Source organism: Penicillium citrinum (genome assembly GCF_028827155.1).
Source record: "Penicillium citrinum strain IBT 23319 chromosome Unknown utg000005l:1.0-1900146.0:1.0-1900348.0, whole genome shotgun sequence".
NCBI lineage: Eukaryota > Fungi > Ascomycota > Eurotiomycetes > Eurotiales > Aspergillaceae > Penicillium > Penicillium citrinum.
This window is the reverse complement of record NW_026622690.1, coordinates 1,056,636-1,075,664: the sequence shown is the minus strand read 5'-3', so window position 1 is coordinate 1,075,664 and position 19,029 is coordinate 1,056,636. Positions and strand designations below refer to the sequence as shown.

The following is a 19,029-nucleotide window of genomic DNA, read 5'->3' as shown; positions in this document are numbered from 1 at the left end:
CAAGGCTACCGGGGTGGACAGCAGATAAGGCAAATATCAAGCTGTTGCGATTGTATGGTGCGGGGATGGGTGTGAAAGCGACTTCTCAAGGTGGGCTAGTGAGAATCGTACTGGGCCCGCCACAATGAATGTCGCCAACAAGCTGCTGAGATGAATGAGCAACGCCAGAACGAGCAAGGGGAATAGCAACAACGAGGGATCCCCGATTTGTAATTCCAACAAACGCCGAGAGTGGAAGTTTGAGGGGAAGATGCGAGGGACGCCTGGAGATTCGGTGGTGATCGCCGAGATTCGCTTTGACTAAGCAGGCGCGGCCGGGGAGATTCCCTGGGAATTTTGTACTTTTTTACCTGATAATTCTTCAACAGAGGTAATTTAGATGGGATAAGACTATATTATAGATATATTCATTTGATATTAAACTACTCTGGTGAATGCACTTACTTAAAATATGCAGATGACTCCAATCACTCGTTGGTAGTGGATCAGAAAGCATATAGCAAGATCAATAAAATGGTCTCTCCGCAAAATCAGGGAGTCTCCATGCATTTGAAGAGGACACAATGTACACAAGTTGAAGTTGATGAATTAAAGAGAACCCGAGACGCCGCCCATCGCACGTGTTGGTATTGACATCTCCTGGCGAGAGAAAAGAATCACGGATGCAAATCATCTTGCCCCCTGGCAGGCCTAGCTCAGTACTTCCCTCTAAGCTTTTCTAAACGTCGACAGCTCTTCAACTCCATCGCCCGAGCTTCCTTCATTTTTTCAATATCCGGGAAGAACCAGCCCTGCGCTTCTTGGATCTTGCGCTCCCGGAGGTTTACTTCATTCTCACAATCGAACCGGAGAGATCTCACATGGTCGAGCTCGACTTGGTTGTCAAGTTGTTTAAATTTCCGTGCGCTGAAGTCCTCCACGTCATTAGGGTTTACGAAATAATTAAGGTTGAGTTTGGGTGTTGTGCGGCCCATGACATGTGGTGGTTGTGGGGTGTCGAATCGGTATGACGGTCCAGATGGCGTTGAGGAGCCGCTGAAGAGGGAGGAGAGGAGAGGGAGGACGAAAAGAAGTATGAGGGGAGCGAGTTGTCGTAGCAAGGTCCAGCCATCCATATTGGCTGCTGATTGCCCAGTGGCGTTGGCAGTAGGTCTGCGGCGGGGAATACCACCCCCAAATTGGTGCACACGGAATCCAGGACCTCCGTTCATATTGAAAACAAATCCAGGGCCACCTAGAGAAAGCCATGTTAGCCATTTACACAAGTTCAAGCTGGATGTAATGTTCCTTCAGGCAGTTGATATGCATCATGGGCATGCGAGAAGAGCAAACAAAGTCCAAAAAATAGTACGAGGGGGCCAAGTTGTTCAATGCGTAGGGACTCGTACCGAAACCACCACCACCCATTCCACCAAATCCACCACTGAAGAATCGATTAAATAATTCCTCTGGGGAGATCTCCTCTTCGAATGCTGGCCCACGTCCTCCTCCACGAGGGAATCCACCGCCACTAAAGCCACTGAACGGCGAGGCACCACTCGAAGCACTGGGGCCGGGATTGAATCTGCTATCGGGATCTCCTCCAAATTTATCATAGCGAGATTTCTTATCTTCGTCCGAGAGAATCTGAAAAGCGCGCGAAACCACTGACAAATGGAAGTGTTAGAGAGATGTAAACAAGGTAAATTGAGACTTCAGGATGATCACTCACTCTTGAAAGCCTCGTCGGCACCATCGTATCCATTTTTGTCGGGATGTGTCAATAAAGACTGTTTCCTGTAAGCCTTCTTGATCTGACTATCTGTCGCGGACCGATCAACGGCCAAGATCTCGTAGAAATCCGTAGCGCCGCATTTTCGGATCCGGAGTACGGCTGCCTTCTGTTCGACTGTGTATTTGCGGTCCTGGTTGCCCTGATTATGGTCGCGTGATCGCGCTCCACCGCCATTTGCGTCAGATCCTGACGCCTTGGCAGATGACATGGCGATCGAGGGTGTTAACGAAAGTCGCGAAGTGAGACCTTTGCGAGAGAGGGAGAGAGAGAACGAGGGGAGTTGAACGGCGCAGAAGTGACAGTGGATGGGCGTGAAATGGAAAGTTGCTAGAGCCGTTTTCAATCCGCCTCGAAGAGTAATACCGACAGTGCTTGTCAGGTACCACAGCGAATCAAACGGCAAATTAACAAAATGAGGTTGCGATGAAATGTTATGCGGGCGTGGAGTGTGGCGGAGAGAAAAGCGTAGGTGTCTTTGCCAAGCATCGGAACGTCCAATGCGCCGCGGCCGGTATACTCTTTCCATCTTACAATTTGACAACCTCCTCTCATTCGACTCGCCAGCTTAGACTCGCAAAGCAGTGTGCCTTTGTCCACAGCTTCGCTTCTGATTTGGTTTTAGTAGGATATCAAGACGAATATCAGATTTTGCAGAGGCTTTGCACGACACTCCAGCACTCATCATCATGTCTACCGATTCCACCGATTCCCAGATTGAAGAGACCAAGCAGACGCTGATCCAGCGTTTCCGTGCCTGGGGCGGTATGTACTTAATTTCTCGAAATTTTATGACAATCATTTGGCCGATATATTCAGGTTGCTAACGTCCCTCTAGAAAACTCATTCCCACCTACGGTTCTCGCTTCCCTTATCTTTGCGCAACATGCGCGCCCTTTCCAGTTCTTCCCTATGCTTTTCCCGCCCGTCCTACTCTTCTCAAGCTACGCAAACCTTTCGGGATATAAGACAGAGAGCGCTGGTGTTAGCGCCGCATGGTCTGGTCTTTACCTGCTCCTAGCTGGCCGGAGACGACAAGCCTTTACGAAGAAGTTCGGAACTCGCGGTGTCGTGCGTGGAGCGACCATGGGTCTTTGTTTGGTTAATATGATTGGAGGTGGTCTTGCGTATACCCTTGGAAAGAAAGAGGAGGAGGAGGAGTCTTAAAAGCGAGTACGAGGTATGATGGGGATTGAAGGTGGGCATTGGCACATATTTCAAATGGTTCTTCGGCGATGCTGTGCTTCACCACTGTACGATATGTGATAAAAAGAGTTCGGGAGATGGCGTGAATAGCGGAGTTACGTTGGCTAGGACGAGATTGGATCTAAAGATGCCCAGTGGGATCAAGATAATGTACCATACTAATAGTGCATTGGCGATGTACTACAATCAATATTCATGAGAGAACGAGTCATACTAGAATTGCAGAGCTATTCAACCCAGTTTACAGTGGTGTAGCATGAAAACTGCCTGCAAACTGCTTTGACCTATCGCCGATCTCGCCAGGCAAGCCGTTTTCCGCTGCTACTGCCATTTCCAAGGTTTTGATGTGGTTGAAAGAACGACAGAAAGGCGTGTAGTTTCAAGCTAATGCCCCAGCACTGTATCGTCATATGGTACTTGTCACCTGGCATAATCGATAGGTTTGTTTCGGTCAAAAGTATAATATCAGGCGGCTCTCCAATCTGAGAACCGCCTGGGCGGGTTCAAGATTCTGGCTAGATCTTGCCAGTGGTACTTGGAACCTCAGTAGGAGTGAAAGGCGTCTCAGCCAGCAAATACCGGCGCACCCTTTCCGGGACTAGCCACTCTAGATCCTCGATCGCAGATTCAATGGCCTCTCGCGCGCGAGTAGAGCTGACAGGTGGCTCAGTAGGCTTTCTGCCTTCAACCAGTTGGATCTTCTTAGCCCATTCTCTCGATCCACCCTCAGCTTCTCGATCTCCACGAGCAAGTGCGCGTAAAAACTCCTCCTGGTCCTCGTTAATCCCCCATTCATCGCCTGGCCGCATAGTCACACGTAAGCGGTGCTTGGAGAATAATGAAGCCAGAGGTTGCAACGTATGTTCAGGCGGATAATATTTCGTATTGAAGATGCGAATGAGAGTATCGTAGCCGGTTAGATGGACCTGTTCTAACATGCTCGAGTAAACCCCAGAAGTCTCAATCGCCGTCGCTTTGTCAACAAAGTATGGCTTCTTGGTGACGCAGATATCAACCGCTGGAAGATCACCCGTCGACCCAGACCCTTCAGGTGAAGAAGCAGCCAAGTGAGAGCGCAAGTCGTGCGCGAATAGCTCCATCATAGCGAGTCGATCCTCAAAGGAGGCAGGCTTCGAGGGTTTGTCTGCATTCTGCGTCGCAAGTAACAGCAGTAAACGCGACCCGGGATCCAGAGTTTCTCGCAATGCCGAGGTAGCTATGCGCAAATGGGCGCGAGTCGGAGGGTTGAAAGATGAGTCCAGCACGAAGAGCGTCTTTGCTGGTGGCGTGTGCTCGGGTATACTGGTGAGCACCGCGAAATCCTTTGGAGAAGAAGCGAACTGCTTCAAAAGGGATGCGTAGTGCCCGCGTAGGGCATGGAAGGAGGTTGCCATCCTTAACGTATCACCACACAAAAGATAAATATAAGAACACGAAAGTGCAACCCCATCAAACGTGACTATTAATTCCAATATGACGTCAGATTTCTCGTATATGAGGGCAAAAAGGGCGTGTGTGTTAACAAACCTCACCTCCGATAGTCTAGCGGCCGCGGACTATTGGAATCTCCTTGTCCAGTAATGCCTGGCGGGGAGACACAGCCGGCTTTGCAGCCTGGAGCCGGCTTATGGAGTGAGGCTACAGGTGGGTGGGAGGTGAGCATTCCTTCGGGCTGCTCGGGCATAATGATCATGTTAGGTTTTTATCAAATTTTATACATACAATGATTTAATATAATTTTTTGAAATCGAAGTGTTGATCCAAAAATTGATCAAATCTTGAGGAGCTCGTCCCGATTGGGAATTGAGTGAAGTTATTCCCGACTGCAGCGACGAGGATGAGGGTTCGATTCCCTGATCGGTTGACCTTTTGTAATGAAAATAATTATTTCTTTGATATGGAAATGGTGTAGAAAGAAGGGGAGAATCTTGTATTGCTCAGATTAATTTGATTCATCCAGTATAATCGCTCGATGGAGATGTACTCGTGAGTGGCTTTTTCAGTGGCACATGCGATAAGATAAAAAGCCCCGCCAGCTGCCCCCAGCCGCCCCTCTTGTTCTCCGATTCAATGGATCCCGCGGCACAATTCTCCACTGGTGTTTTCCCAATGAAAGCTGAAAAACTCTACGGATTCGTCAATTCGTCTGCTGAGATCTCTGCTGGGTCTACAGCTGAACCTCTTTAAGTTTGCCGTGGCTGCCTGCGTACGTAGATCAGCCTGAAGCTGGAGCTCGCTTAGATCATTTTAGTGTATATATTTTCCCAGTTCCCGAGACAAGTCATCTCCCGACTTGAAAGTCGCAAACCGCAACTTCCATGTGACATTTAAGTGTTTGATTCGACATAAGGAAATGGACAACAACGGATGGTCGCTTCGAGAAGCATGTACTGACCCAGACAACCTTTTTGCAGTCCCACAGGAGGACTTGTTACGTCTGGTATACAAGGAATTTTCGGAAGATATTGATCGTCTTACCCGGGCTTACTCCATTCGCGAAGACTGGAACCCTCCCGATTGTCCTTCCCCTTCATTCATTCTATACAAAGAGAACTATGATGAGGTCAATCGAACTCTAGTGGGCTTGCTCGCATTGCGATGGATTTATCTGGGAGAATATGAGACCTTTGTAGCCTCGCAGCCACCTACTCTCCGAATAACCCGACAGTCTTTCGACTGGCTTCGAGATTTTTATCGCCGAAATGCGGCTGAAGCAGACACACTTTATGTGGTGATCATGTCAATCGTCATCAATGACCTCGGCAAAGACCCGCAATTGGCAATCGACTATAAAGAATTGACCGGCGAGGACATTTCCCAGGTCAATCATGACAGCATTATCTCGAAGGCATGCGGAGTTGGTCTGGTCAAATCTCTGGAAAAGTTGTCTCCATCAGATAGAGAAGATGTTAAGTGCTCAATTGAGCTAGGTGCAACTTTGAATTTCGGCCAACTAGGCCAAGGAGAGAATGTACCAGTCTGCCTTGCAGGTCTGCTCAAGCTGAGAAGTAGACCGCGAAGTTTCGAAATTCGCTTTATGGAACAACTATTAGACATTGCCGGGGCAGCAGGGCACATGGACTGGACTTCGGCCAAAACACTCATTGAACCACTTTTTCAATCCCATGAAAGTGTATACTATGCGTGTCGAGCTATCATTTCCGGAGAACTTGATACGCGCGGTGGATATGATCTCATTCTTATTCGACGAGCGGAATTCCTTCAAAAAGAAGGGTACCGGCTTCTCGATGTGAAAAACAGTCCTAATGACCGAGCACTGATCAGATTGTTTTGTATGGCAAGAGTAACGGATTTGGAGAAAGCAGAAATGTTCGAAAACACTTGGAATGGTCTAGAGGATATAACCCGAGAAGGCCTCATCCGCGACTTGAATATCGATGGCACCAGTGGTCAACCAGCTATACAACCGACCTACATGCCAGCATTCCTGTCTCGAATCCATGATGAGAAGGCATTGACTTGTGCTCTTAATTTTCTCTCGCGCATTGTGAGTGGGGTCGATGATCACGATCCATCTGCTGTTGTCATAGAGAGGAGTGTCTTGGGAGTCATGAAAGAATATGTGGAAACTGGAATATTTGATAAGGATCCACAGGTCTTGGAGAGTATCAACGTGCCTGAAGCAGTCATTGCTCAAAGAGAATCAGATTAATGATTACAGTCGGGTATAAGTATTACTCTGAATAGGCCTAGGAGTAGTCGCACGGAATTCTATATCCAAAAGTACGATAAAACCTTTCGACCAGCGGACACTATCAATCGGCCAATTATTCACACCATCCCCGTAGACAGAAAAAAAAATATAGCGACATCTGGCTCAGCATTCGAGGCCTTTCGATTTGTTAGCCAACTTCTAGCAGCCACTGGCCATCTGCTTTGACATTTTGGGGTATTGTAATGCTCCCAAGTCTTGTATAATACATAAGCTCGTCGAATTCATTCTTAGTATTTGCTGTTTCAACCGTACAAGCAACGACAACGGTCCATCCGAGGAGGCAACTACGACCAGGAGCACCTGCCAATTTGGAATTACATTGAAGCAGACTGGATGCACCTGCCCCAATGAATGCTTGCGCTTTCCAGTTTAGACGGTCCTTGTTTACTCACTTGCATCACCTCTCCTTGAGAATCTCCTGGCGCTATTTGAGAGTAAGTCATCTAGAAAGACTCAGCTTAAAATTTGTACAGCACTCTGACAATTATAGTTCTTCATCCAAATCGTCTTTGCGGTTGTCTTATCCAAATGGAGTGTGTCTGTGTCCCAGCAGACAACCCTCAACGTACAGCCTCCTCAGATCCGATGCATAGATGCGGGCTTGAAGCTGCAAACTCTGGCAGAAATTGATCCGACAAAAGATCGCCGAAAGCTGGAAGGTAAATCTATGTTTTACTGGCCTCTAGTTTCAGCGAATTTAATGCTAAGACATCAGGCAGTATTTGGTGACCGACGCAGAGATCTCCCTGGACTCATTTTGACCCTTGCTAGGAATGCGTCCTTTTGATGGCTCTCGTCAAACTCGAGACCCAGTGTCCGGGCAAAAATGGACATTTCAAAAGGGGTGGCCTCTATCCTTTACATCCTGTCTTCTGTTATGCGTCAAAACCGCCTGGAGCTAGGTTTAATTTGGGTCTAGATGCTCCCATCAGTGCCCAAAGATCAACGCTGAGCGGCTTCGCAAATCCCCAATGAAGGAAGGTTGGGAGGCCCAAAGCGGAAGTTCAATCCTACTTTTCACGGTGTGGCTATGATACTCGGAATCTGGAAACAGAATGATGGTAACAGACAAATCAGGGAGCCAGGGTCAAATTCAAGATCGATCTTACGACAGGATTCAATGGAAATCATGCAGCCGGCTAGATAGGGTGTACAGTAGCAATGGTTCCTGTTATATTAAGCGCAATCCTTCCGTTTAAAATCTTCACAACTTGCGTTCAGAACAATCGTCATAGGTTACTAGTTTGTAATGTTAATAAGACCATAGAATCCACAAGAAGGCAGAATGATGAGCAAGAAGTCCCTAATAAAGCGCATCAGAAAAGCCCATCTATTTATTTTCTGTTAAGCTATCAAGTTCATTATCCCAATCCCAATGAGGAGAGCCCCCGGCCTCCGATAAAATGGGCGACATCATTGGCGCAGGATAATGAAGTATAATGTCCGGGTCAATGGACGTCGCTTCCTTATGTCTAGGCGTACTATACTCCAGACTATCCTCGGTTACGATAATATTCTCAAGTCCAGACGTGGTTGGTGGTGTCAGATATCCAAATTCCTTGTCCGAGAAATCAGGAAAGTTATCTGCATTGAACGGAGCCAAGTCAAACACTGGATTACGCGGATCCATCATTGTCCAGTAGTCCACCACAGCTGTTAATATGGTTGTTTCGGTCTGAGTAAGCTCGTGCAGGCGTGGCTTATGGCATAGAAGAATATCGCTATATCGTGAGCATTGAATTACGAAGGACTTCAATGCATTTGCCTTTAAAGTGAATAGTCAGTACTGGGTAGTTTCAGGCAAAGCCAAGTGAGGACCTTACCATCATCTGCGCATTACACCAGAGCTCTGAAATTTCGCTCAAGTAGTCCAGGGCAGTCCTCAGATACTCTGCAGATCCTGTGCTAATTGCGGGGCTCTCACTGTAAAGGTAAAGGGCGTGTATCGTGCTTGCAAATAGAATGCAGTAGCTGTATACAGATGGGACTGGCATATAGCCCGCTGCCTTCGCCTCAACGAGAACCGTGACTAAAGACCCGGCATGTACAAGGCAGGTCGCGCGTGTTTCTTCCAGCCATGAAGAGGGTATATCAGAACATTGATAGTTCTGGGTCTTAAGGGCAAGCAGAAATGGATGACTGAGGATACAATGTGTGAGGTGGTATATCGTATGTGATAGGACCATGTGGGCGGTTTGTTCGCGGTCGGTGTCCTCCATGTCATTTTGCGATCGAGGTTGTCCTGGCTCAGCCAATACAGGAGCATTCTTGATGGCAAGCTCCTTCAGGTGTTCGAGGTCTGCGTGGATAGTCGAAAAGTCGGAATCTTCGTGCCATGGTGTCTGAGGGTCAGGCCTTGTCGTCATCATGAACTTTACTGCACGTCCTAGGACGGATGCGAGGCCAACGCTAATTGCGAATAGACCTAATCCTTGAGATGCACTGAGGGAATTCCGAGAAAGCAGGTCATGCATTGTATGGGGTGATTTTGGTTGAGTTGAATTGTGGTTTAATGGAAGATTGAGGTGACAGTCAGAGTCCTTGATCGCGGGAGGCCGGTCGAATGAGCAGCACACGAAGCGATCGAGAAGATAAAGTGACCAAAAAAGATTTCTCCGCTCATCTTGCTCTAAACTGGATAGATTTGAGGAAGGTTCCGCCATCATATTCAAATCCTGGCTGATTCGTACCGCCATTCCAATCTTGACCCAGGCCCCCCTTCGTCGGCCAGCTAATAAATCCCCTTAGCATGAATTATAGCTTCGTAAACACGAAATATATACTAACCAGTCGCATCAATAACACCTAGAATGGCCAGAGTTTGAATCAATGATACATCCTCTCCGGCATCTAGACCATCCGGTGACGACATGATCAACTCCCAGGCACCCCTCGCGTACCCATCGATTGTACTTTGTTTTCTTTCTTTCCATTGTGATCGAGACGAATAGCGGGTGGCACAAGCTATCAATGCCAGGCGAAGATGTAAAGGGATTTGATTTTGTGCGACCTTGATCTTGAAGAGCTTGGCGTTGAAAAAGCCATATGGTTTGTTGTGACAGTGTCGAAAGTACACGTCGCACGCTTCGAGGAAGACCTTGTCAGGAGTGGGGGAAGAACTTGTCGACCATTCACAAGTCAATGATGTGTAAAATAGACCAAGGAAGTAAATAGAGGTAGACTTACCTTGAGACTCGTCTATGCGTTGCCATTGAAGCCACTTGGTCGTCTGGGCGAAGGGGGGAAGTTCAGAGATGTTGAAAATCCCTTTTTCTTTTCAGAGTCTCTAAGACTTTTTTTTTCCAATCCTAGCTGATGATCACGAGGATGTCCTAAGGGTGAGAACCCCCACTTGCCTACATTGAATTGAGGTCATATTACTCAATTCCATCTCGACTGTTGCATCCACGACGGTCCCTCCGCCCCGCATTTTTCACCTTCTCCGCGTTTAACCGCAGCGCAGCGGAGCGGAGTCGAGTCCTGTTGAGAAGAGTCTGGACTTAGGGCTTGACAGCCTCGTGATCGAAAATCGACTATAGCATCTTCAATACTAACATCGTCAATGAGCTTGGCTTCTTGCACGGAAAGAAGTGCGGAACTTGAGGGATTGCAGATATCTGCTTATCTCAGACCCCGTCATTTGTGTAACGCAAGGGCTTTTAAGTTCTCTTGGCTGCATCAAGTTTGGCTCGTGATTGCATTAGCATGTCCCCATTCTATCTTTGCTTTTTTCACATTGTAAAGAACAACGATATCATTTTCGCTGCGTCTTTCCACCCCTCCTCTCTCTCTTTCTCCTGTAATAAACTTTTAGTCCACCTTATAGATCAATGGACAAGTGCTTATAAGATTGAAAAAGTGCCTGGAGTAGTGCCCAGCAAGTACATAAGATACCCACGAAATACCAAGACAATCACTGAGCGGTATTACTGTTTGATCATTTCTGCAGCCTGAAATTCACAGAACAATGACCAAAATACTCCTTAGCTAGTGAAATATCGAAATTCCAGCGTGGATGAAACTTAGCGAGTATTTTCAGTAGATTTCCAACGGCTATAAAGCAGTTAGTGTAAGCTCAAGGCCTATAATGCGATGTCTTTAATCCCCAACTTCCAACAAATGATTTGCGGATCCAAGTTGTACAAGTAGTGCTTGTATCATTCTGATAACCAATTACCATTGGGATTGATAAAGTAGATAGTATCCAGGGGGGTATCTCACACTGGGATCTCCAGTACTCCGCAATTTTAGCGGTTTCATCTTCAATGCATTATGCTACAGTGTTTGTTTCTCGAATCAATCCATGCATACTGCCAGCGAATGACATTAACTATGATCTTCAATAGCTCATAATAGGGGGTATTAATTTTCTCGGATTAATTTTCTGAGGAAATTTTGGATTTGTCATACCTGAAGTACCTGACACTATCCGATCCTCTTCATAAAACAAGCAAGCCGTAGAATATTCTTTCGGATAGAACTGAATGCAATAGCTTTGTACTACATCATGTGAAGAACTTTGGATCTAACTTTTAAGCCACGTCATGGTTCTGCAGCAGCACAATGGCATTGACCCCGCTATGGGTAAGTCCACTTCTCGCGCTATACCCTAAAGCGCATGACATCTTTGTTACTATACCCAATAAAGCAGGTTCAATTTCAAACTGGATCCTCTTTCCGACCGTAGCAGCCATTTCCAAGCCTCTGCACCGAGGAATAGGAGCTTGCTCACTCAGTCCACATCCTCTTCTCTAATATTTCAAGTTATCTGATATGGGACTCACCACTTCGTTTGCGCCGGCCTTTATACTGACCGGTGGTCTCATCGCCGTCTGGATCTACAAGACTATTACTGATTATGCTAAGCTGAAAAATTTCAAGGGTCCCAGATGGACCGGCGTGTCGAACTGGCCACATAGCCTTGCAATTCTTCATAACAAATGCCACGAATGGTACGCGGAAGTGAACAATAAATATGGTGCGCTGTCTCCCTCGACGATATTACATACAGTGTGACTGTACCCGGAATGTTAACGAGATGAGCATGAGATAGGTCCAGTCGCCCGTGTCGCACCTCGAGTACTGATTACATCTGACCCTGATATTTGGATGCGCGTGAACAACAAACCTGGATACAAACGTTCTGAGTGGTATTATAGTGCTACGCGCATAGAATATCGCAAGGATAATGTTTTCAGTCAGACGGATAATGCTAAGCATGACCAACGGAGGAAGCAAATGGCCCCAGGGGTATGTGAAATGTCTTTCAAATATCCGAGCTCCCGGTATCATCTCTTGATTGAAATGAATCTTGAAAACTGATCAACACCTGAGGTCACAGTATTCGGGGCGGGAGAACTTTCAGCTTGAGGGAGCTATAGATGACCGAATTCAAGACTTTATCAGCCTCATCCGGGCCAAATATATCTCTTCGGAAGGCCAGGTCATTCCCATGGACATGTCTAAAAAGGTCCAGTATTTTACTCTGGATGTAATTAGCAGCGTTGGCCTGGGATCAACATTTGGCATGCTTCAGAGTGATCGCGATATTAATCACTGCCTCTCATCGATGGAAGATGGACTCGCAATTGCGAACACAGCTCTCGCCATGGGCTTCAGCTGGATTACGCAGGCCCCGTTAATTGGGAAGTTATTCGCGGTCTCGCCAAAACATAATACTGGTTTCGGCAAAATGATGGCCACATGTTTTCAGATTGTTGACAAGCGCGCCGCGAATTCTGCTGACAAAAGATCTGACATGCTAGCTTCTTTTATGCGTCATGGCCTATCTGGTGATGAGCTCCGCAGTGAGGCATTGGAACAAATACTTGCCGGGTCGGATACAACTGCGAGTGGCATTCGGGGCGCTCTTCTCCTAATAATGTCTAACCCACGAGTATATATCAAGCTGCAACGAGAAATAGATGACGCTATTAAGGATGGCGTAGCTCCAAAGACTGGCGAGGGCCTGATATCTGTCACACAAACGAAACAGCTTCCCTATCTTCAAGCTGTCATTCGCGAGAGTCTTCGAGTTTTGCCACCCGTTGCGAACATTTTCTCTCGAGACGTCCCACCTGATGGTGATATTATAAATGTTGATGGCGAAGAAGTCGTTATTCCAGGCGGTGTTTGTATCGGATATTCGGCCTATGGGATGCATCACAGCGAGAAGATTTATGGCAAGGATGCGAAGGCTTTCCGGCCAGAAAGATGGTTTGAATCGGATCCGGATAGATTGGCCACCATGCTCAAAGCAAATGATTTGACTTTCGGGCATGGAAAGTATCGTTGTTTGGGTAAACCGGTGGCGGAGACTGAGATTGGGAAGTTAATATTCGAGGTAGGACTCTGCAGTCGGTACATTCCCACTTTGAAAAACTTGGACTAATATATTCGATTGAACACAGCTATTGCGCAATTTCGACATGGCGTTGATCAACCCGACACGCCCCTGGGAAGTGAAGAACTATCTCGGGTTGTTTGCAATATCAGATATGTGGATTCAGGTGACCGAGCGAGCACATAAAGCCTATTGAGAATAATTTTGAGACCCCTCGTGAATGCATTTAGGGTATATGCCATTGTTTTATTTATGTTCGTCTCATTGATAGTAACTTCAGCATTTCCGGGCCTCAGATACCTTCGATTTTCTGTCGATATGGAAGTGTAATATACCAAAACTATACTACTCAATTACTTATTTGGAAAGTGCACTATTTCATACACGAAGTCAACATTCATGACATATCATCCTTTTCGCTACTACATCATACTCATCCTAATGCTAAGCCTCAAAGATTGCCAAATACGGAATAGCACACCAATTGAAAGCGGCCAATTTTCCGGCCCCCACGACTTCGAACATATTTTGGGGTGAGATTGGAATAATTTAAAGCTCGAAAATGCCACAGCCCCCCCAATTTTTGCTAATCTACAAATTCCAACACGACCTTTCTCAAAACCACGGGCAACTATCAAGAAAAAATGACCGTCAGGGCTCTTATATATGCTTACCGCAAACCCGGTCTCTCGCTCGAAGACTTCAAGACACACTATGAAGCACACGCTGAACTCATCAGGAGTCTTACGGGATCAGACTTCCCCCTCTCGCACAAACGGACCTACGTTGCGCGCAACACTGTTGACATCGTGCCCGATGGTGCATCCTCTCGCAATCAGAAGACACCTGCAGTCTTGATTGCTGGCCAGCAAATGGATTTTGATTTCGATGCGTATGCTGAGTTGACATTCGCGGACCAAATTTCATTCGGCGCTTTCGCCGCGAAAGTTCAGTCGCCTGAGATTGCGGCACAAATTGCCGCGGACGAAGAGAAGTTTCTTGATAGATCGAAGCTTGGAATTGCTATGTTGGGAGATGTGACTGAGACTGTTAACTGAGGAGAGTTTGAAATACCGTGTATGCTAGCAGCTTCCATTTCTTTTTGGAGATAGTTCATTCAAGTTATGGCCTACCAGCCAAGCTCAAGAAAAATAGTCCTCAATTAGTCTTTATAAAGGTAAAACAGGAAGTTGGTGCTTTGAAGTCTTGAGTGGTAAACGTATCCAGTTTACCACAGCGTCAGCTATTACCGATGCTCGAGAAGAGTAATGCAGAATATTTGGATAACAGAGACGATTACGACGAATAATCAAGATAATAGATTAATATGAATCAAGGAAATCCTCCCCTTTCGACCAACTAGTCATCCACATCGCGCGGATCATGGGTCTTCCAAAAATGCTCATACTCAGCCAGTGTTTGAACAGGAATAGTTTCATATCGAGTCAGAGGCGCCAATGGAACGCCCTTCTGCTCATACTTCTCCAAGCGCTTCCTCGTCACCTCGCGACCCTTATTGATACTGTAAACCTTAATCCGATGAGCCGAGGAGGTAACATGTAGACCCCAGTTCCACGCAGCACGGATATTAAGTGGTTGAGTATTCAATGAGTTATCCCAGCACCGACAAACTATCTCAATCCAACCCTCCACTTCGCAGGGAAGATCAATTTCCCATGTTCGCCATACCCACCGACCCTTTGTGGACATTCTTTCGGCTGGAACTTCATACCATGTAAATCCGCCATCCGCTGAGAGTTCCACTCTCTCTGGCCACCGGCCTCCGCCAGAATATGCCCAGCCCTTGCATCTGATTTTTCCAACATGGATAACGGCCTGGTTATTCCAGGGCGACATTATTGCTGAACTGACTGGCATCTCTTGTATCTGGATTCCATCTGTTGGGCGTAGATTATATTTTCCAACTTGCTGGTTGAAGTAAAGATATTCTCTACTTTGAACCGGGGCTCGAGATGGATTTTCAATCGCCTTGATACGGTATAGCCATTTCACACTTCGCGCACCAATATACCCCAGAACAACAACGCGTAGAGGATAGCCGTGGATTTTGGGTAGTGGTTCGCCATTCATTTCCCACGCAAGAAGAACCTCATTTGCCTTGACTTTTGACCAAGGTACACTGACAACATAATTTCCAACTTCAAGATCCTTGACATATGTCTCTGCTCCATAGAGCTCGAGATGCTTTGCGGGCTTAACAAGTCCCCCGCAGTCTTTGATCACTTTTTTCAAACTAATGCCCACATACCGAGCCGTTCCAATAGCACCTTCGGCCCAGGGCGCTTGTGGTACCTCATCGCCCTGGCCAGCGTAGAGCCCGATTTGTTCGATACGTCGCGTTCCCGAGCACTGCATTGTTACATTCTTTTCTATCCGAGGGAAGCGAGCCTCATCCATCAAGTCTTCCAAGGAATATCGTTTCGGGGTTTGAACAAGGCCGTCAAACGAAAAGTCCCACTTGTCTTTATCAATGATAGGGATCCCGCCATGATTTCGAACGAAATGTAGTGGGCTGGGTGTGATGCTTTTGGAGGTGACGAGTCGTTTAGGAGGTTCTCCGTTGTAAGGGAATTTGAGGAGATGTAACATCTCCGGATGTTTCTCCTGTTGGACGATTCTCCACGAGTCCTCAGCAACAGTAGCTAGCTCTCCACCAAGAGCTTCATGCCAGGCCACGAAATCGTCACCGGCAATTACAGGATTGGTCTCAGGAATTGGACCAAACATAAAATCTGGACTACTTGGGAATCTCTGAGAGGTTAGAAGTTTCCGTGCTTTTGCTTTTTTCTCTGGATAATCCTCCCATTCGACGTACCTATGTGAAGCGGATTGTCAGTACAAGACGTGTTTGGGAACAGAGGATAGATGTAGATATACCCCTTCCAACCAGGTCGCTCCCGTTTGAATAACTTCTTTCCGTTTTCGACTGAAGCGATGGTTTCTTCATCTTTGAATATTTCGTCTGCTTTCGGGGGATAGAGATGGATGGTGTCTCTGCCACTTTGATCTAAAATAGGCAGTTTGTGACCTGCCATTCCTTGCTCGATCATCCACTCATCCTGACGATTAGCCGTGTCCACTTCCTCTTTTAGTTCCATTTTAATGATGCTTTGAGATTGAGGTTAAAATATAGTCGGTCTCAGGCTGGAAAGCAGTGCTGGAGAGGGGAATAGCACAAGGTTGGTATTTTGTTGTGACAATCGCGATTTTGTTCAGCATGACCTCACGACTAAATTAAGGTATACCAGTGATACTACTCATCGTGTCCCATTCCATGGTCCGGATTTCAATCCCGACTGGTATCAAGTATGACTAGTCAGATAGCCTCATTATGGGTGTCGAGTTACTACTACTCATGGTACTAGTATTGCACCTATGGACCCATAGACCTGGATTACAAGATCAAATTGGGTCTTTGCACTTACACTAATCTATAATTCTCATTCGAGATAAAGGCATCCGGATTATCAGGGCTCATCCAGCATGACGCAGAGGTTATAAAAGTAAACAACAACGTTCCTTCGATAGCCCAGCCAGTAGCTGAGCTACGATGTCCACCTCTGAATTACCATAACTCGCCATTTACCCAGCCTTAACTTGATAAGCTTGATTATAGGGGTGGGTTTTATCCTTCTATATTGCAAAAAAATTAAATCATCACATAAGATTCATTTCATTTATCCTGATGGCGCATTTAGTGACGGTTCTGTGTGCCAAAACTGGCTAGTCAGTTAGTATTGATCACTAGCATTTCTACCATACATGAGCCTAGCACTATCCGGACCTGCCGGCGTGGTCTGGTATATAAATTGATGTCAATACGATTGATTTGAAAAGAAATCCAGCCTTAATAGCTCAGATTCAGATCCTTGGTTCATGATCAGCCCTTGACTTCGCACACCTAGTGTACTGCGTTCATCTTCAAGTTGGAAGTTGGCGGATGTGAATGCATGAGAGGATCCTGGGAAATTGCCAAGAGATAAAGATTAATGGACAAGCCATTTCATCTTAATTGGAGATGTAATTGCATACTATAGAAGACTAGTAGTCCATGGTACCTAGCCACTTAAGTGCTATCTAGTGAAGTTGGCCAGTGGGTGACGTTAAGATTAATTCCGTCGCCTCGCATCTATACTATCCGTTCGTATTAAATGCCCGTTCATACAAGAACAAATAGGACAGCAGTATTAATACATTTTCCAAAGGAGGTATTACAATACTTGCCTGGTCTCAAACTAGCCCCAACCGACCCCATTCCTTGAACCAGCTCTAAGAATTAGTGAAATGCCAGTCGAGTTTCCTTTGATGTTTATCGGACCCCGGCGACGAACGATGGGAACTGGCGAGTGCTCGCATGGAATAGGAAGTTTCAATCTGCACGATCCCAGCAACAGGTTTCGAAGACATGATCAACGAAAGTCTCTTTTCGCATTTGGATTGCAGAACAAGTCCAATGTCGATCATTCTGCTATCGCTGCTATCGCGGCCGCGAGCGCCCGTGTAGCCCAGCCCCGCTGAATCCCTGTCACGATAGGCATGAAAAGTTGCTGGAATCGATTTAGAGTACTGTTCGACTTCAAGACATTCCGATAAAAAGTAGCCTCAAACTAGCGGGGTGCTGCAGTTAAGTTGACCCCCGATCGATTTCAAGAGAAAACAAAAAAAAAAAAAATGAACTGAGTAAAAAAATGAATCGCGCTGGTGTTTCACATTGGAAAGCGTCTCCGTGTGTTCGGTTGGACCCTGCCAAAACATGCAAGACAATTATGAGAAAAGGAGGTGGGAGGTTAGTTGACAAAATCACTTATTGACTTTAGTCGATGACGAAATTCGAATTGGATTGCGCGATTCTGCCCGTGGCTGTCCTTGTCCGGTAAGGAATTGGGATGGTGATTGGAATTGCAATTTCGAGATGTGCCACATTACTACTCCGTACAGATTGTGGTATGTCCGTGCCAACTGGCAGGACCGGAGTGGCCTGGGCCAGGGCATTGTGAAAGGATGCACACAAATTACCCTCCGTAGACGAGGGATCGTGGGCGCAGATCAGCCCTGCCTTTTGTGACCCGTCTCAATAACTTCCTGTCGATTAATATGTGTATTTTGTGCTCTATACGGAGTCGAAGAGTCCAGATCCAATTTCGTGCCGTGGGACCCAGTCAAAGTACCGGGATCCCAGGCCGTCCCACCGGGCCGCATGGATAAAAAAGACGGCATTTTAGCAAGAGTCTTTGGAACTTCATCTACCCCAGGCTTCCAAGGTGGTCCCATTCTGTATACGAAAAGTCCAGAACGTGCCCAATTCTGAGCCGCGAGCCGCTGTGTCTATCATCATCTCCAGGGGAAGGGCCATACTGTAAGGACCCTACGCTGGGATAGGTGGCGGGAGGCTAAACATTCAATATGAAACGGTCGCTGGGCCGGACGCCCCCGATTGCCGTTTGGTGAAACACTGAAACGGTGGCTAAGACGCCCCAGCCCTTGGATGTGGACGAACTGAACGGGGACAATAAGGGGGTAAATTCAGACTCGGGGTGGACTCATTCTGAAGCGACCGCGTAAAGATTTGGGTTCATTTGAAGATCGTGTAGCTCGGTTTTTGAAGCAGTATACGGAGTAAGCTAGGACCATCGATCTCGGTAGTCAGTTTTGCAATTTTACTACTCCGTACAATCGTTTGACTATGGTGTCACCCAGCATTCTGTTGTCCGACGAAAACGTGCAAGACGGGAAAATCTCTGCAGTTGTGATTGCGCCACCCTTCGCTGTCATAGAGGATGGGATGTGCCTTATTCGCTGTGGGATTTCCCAGACTAGCGAGGTGAGATTAAAGGTCCAATTGATATGGCGGCTGGGGTGGCTGATTGGATTGACACGGGGGGTGCCCTGAGACGGTGGGGCGACCCACTTTTTGATGTAATACATTGTGCCTGGTCCATACTGAATATTCTG

At 46.8% G+C, this 19,029-nt stretch overlaps 8 protein-coding genes across 8 annotated transcripts; 4 read left to right on the top strand and 4 right to left on the bottom strand.

The window, feature by feature from the left end:
• Positions 1–695: 695 nt before the first annotated feature.
• N7469_006232 (J domain-containing protein) lies at positions 696–1,982 on the bottom strand (the record flags this gene model as incomplete). The annotated part of the gene is made up of 3 exons (XM_056645150.1): positions 696–1,234; positions 1,389–1,646; positions 1,712–1,982. The coding sequence occupies 3 exons, from the start codon at positions 1,980–1,982 to the stop codon at positions 696–698; spliced, it is 1,068 nt and encodes a 355-aa protein (XP_056500388.1).
• A 478-nt stretch (positions 1,983–2,460) lies between these two features.
• Positions 2,461–2,938, top strand: N7469_006231 (uncharacterized protein; the record flags this gene model as incomplete). The annotated part of the gene is made up of 2 exons (XM_056645149.1): positions 2,461–2,536; positions 2,610–2,938. The coding sequence occupies 2 exons, from the start codon at positions 2,461–2,463 to the stop codon at positions 2,936–2,938; spliced, it is 405 nt and encodes a 134-aa protein (XP_056500387.1).
• A 554-nt stretch (positions 2,939–3,492) lies between these two features.
• N7469_006230 (nicotinate-nicotinamide nucleotide adenylyltransferase) lies at positions 3,493–4,371 on the bottom strand (the record flags this gene model as incomplete). The annotated part of the gene is made up of 1 exon (XM_056645148.1): positions 3,493–4,371. The coding sequence occupies one exon, from the start codon at positions 4,369–4,371 to the stop codon at positions 3,493–3,495; it is 879 nt and encodes a 292-aa protein (XP_056500386.1).
• Positions 4,372–5,330: 959 nt separating this feature from the next.
• N7469_006229 (uncharacterized protein) lies at positions 5,331–6,650 on the top strand (the record flags this gene model as incomplete). The annotated part of the gene is made up of 1 exon (XM_056645147.1): positions 5,331–6,650. One exon carries the CDS (start codon positions 5,331–5,333, stop codon positions 6,648–6,650), a length of 1,320 nt encoding a protein of 439 aa, XP_056500385.1.
• A 1,393-nt stretch (positions 6,651–8,043) lies between these two features.
• Positions 8,044–9,925, bottom strand: N7469_006228 (fungal specific transcription factor domain-containing protein; the record flags this gene model as incomplete). Its single annotated transcript, XM_056645146.1, has 4 exons — positions 8,044–8,478; positions 8,537–9,444; positions 9,501–9,832; positions 9,900–9,925. The coding sequence occupies 4 exons, from the start codon at positions 9,923–9,925 to the stop codon at positions 8,044–8,046; spliced, it is 1,701 nt and encodes a 566-aa protein (XP_056500384.1).
• A 1,561-nt stretch (positions 9,926–11,486) lies between these two features.
• Positions 11,487–13,252, top strand: N7469_006227 (cytochrome P450; the record flags this gene model as incomplete). Its single annotated transcript, XM_056645145.1, has 4 exons — positions 11,487–11,691; positions 11,767–11,963; positions 12,055–13,056; positions 13,124–13,252. The coding sequence occupies 4 exons, from the start codon at positions 11,487–11,489 to the stop codon at positions 13,250–13,252; spliced, it is 1,533 nt and encodes a 510-aa protein (XP_056500383.1).
• A 448-nt stretch (positions 13,253–13,700) lies between these two features.
• N7469_006226 (EthD domain-containing protein) lies at positions 13,701–14,114 on the top strand (the record flags this gene model as incomplete). The annotated part of the gene is made up of 1 exon (XM_056645144.1): positions 13,701–14,114. One exon carries the CDS (start codon positions 13,701–13,703, stop codon positions 14,112–14,114), a length of 414 nt encoding a protein of 137 aa, XP_056500382.1.
• Positions 14,115–14,415: 301 nt separating this feature from the next.
• On the bottom strand, positions 14,416–16,175 carry N7469_006225 (sulfite oxidase; the record flags this gene model as incomplete). The annotated part of the gene is made up of 2 exons (XM_056645143.1): positions 14,416–15,892; positions 15,955–16,175. 2 exons carry the CDS (start codon positions 16,173–16,175, stop codon positions 14,416–14,418), a joined length of 1,698 nt encoding a protein of 565 aa, XP_056500381.1.
• Positions 16,176–19,029: the final 2,854 nt, after the last annotated feature.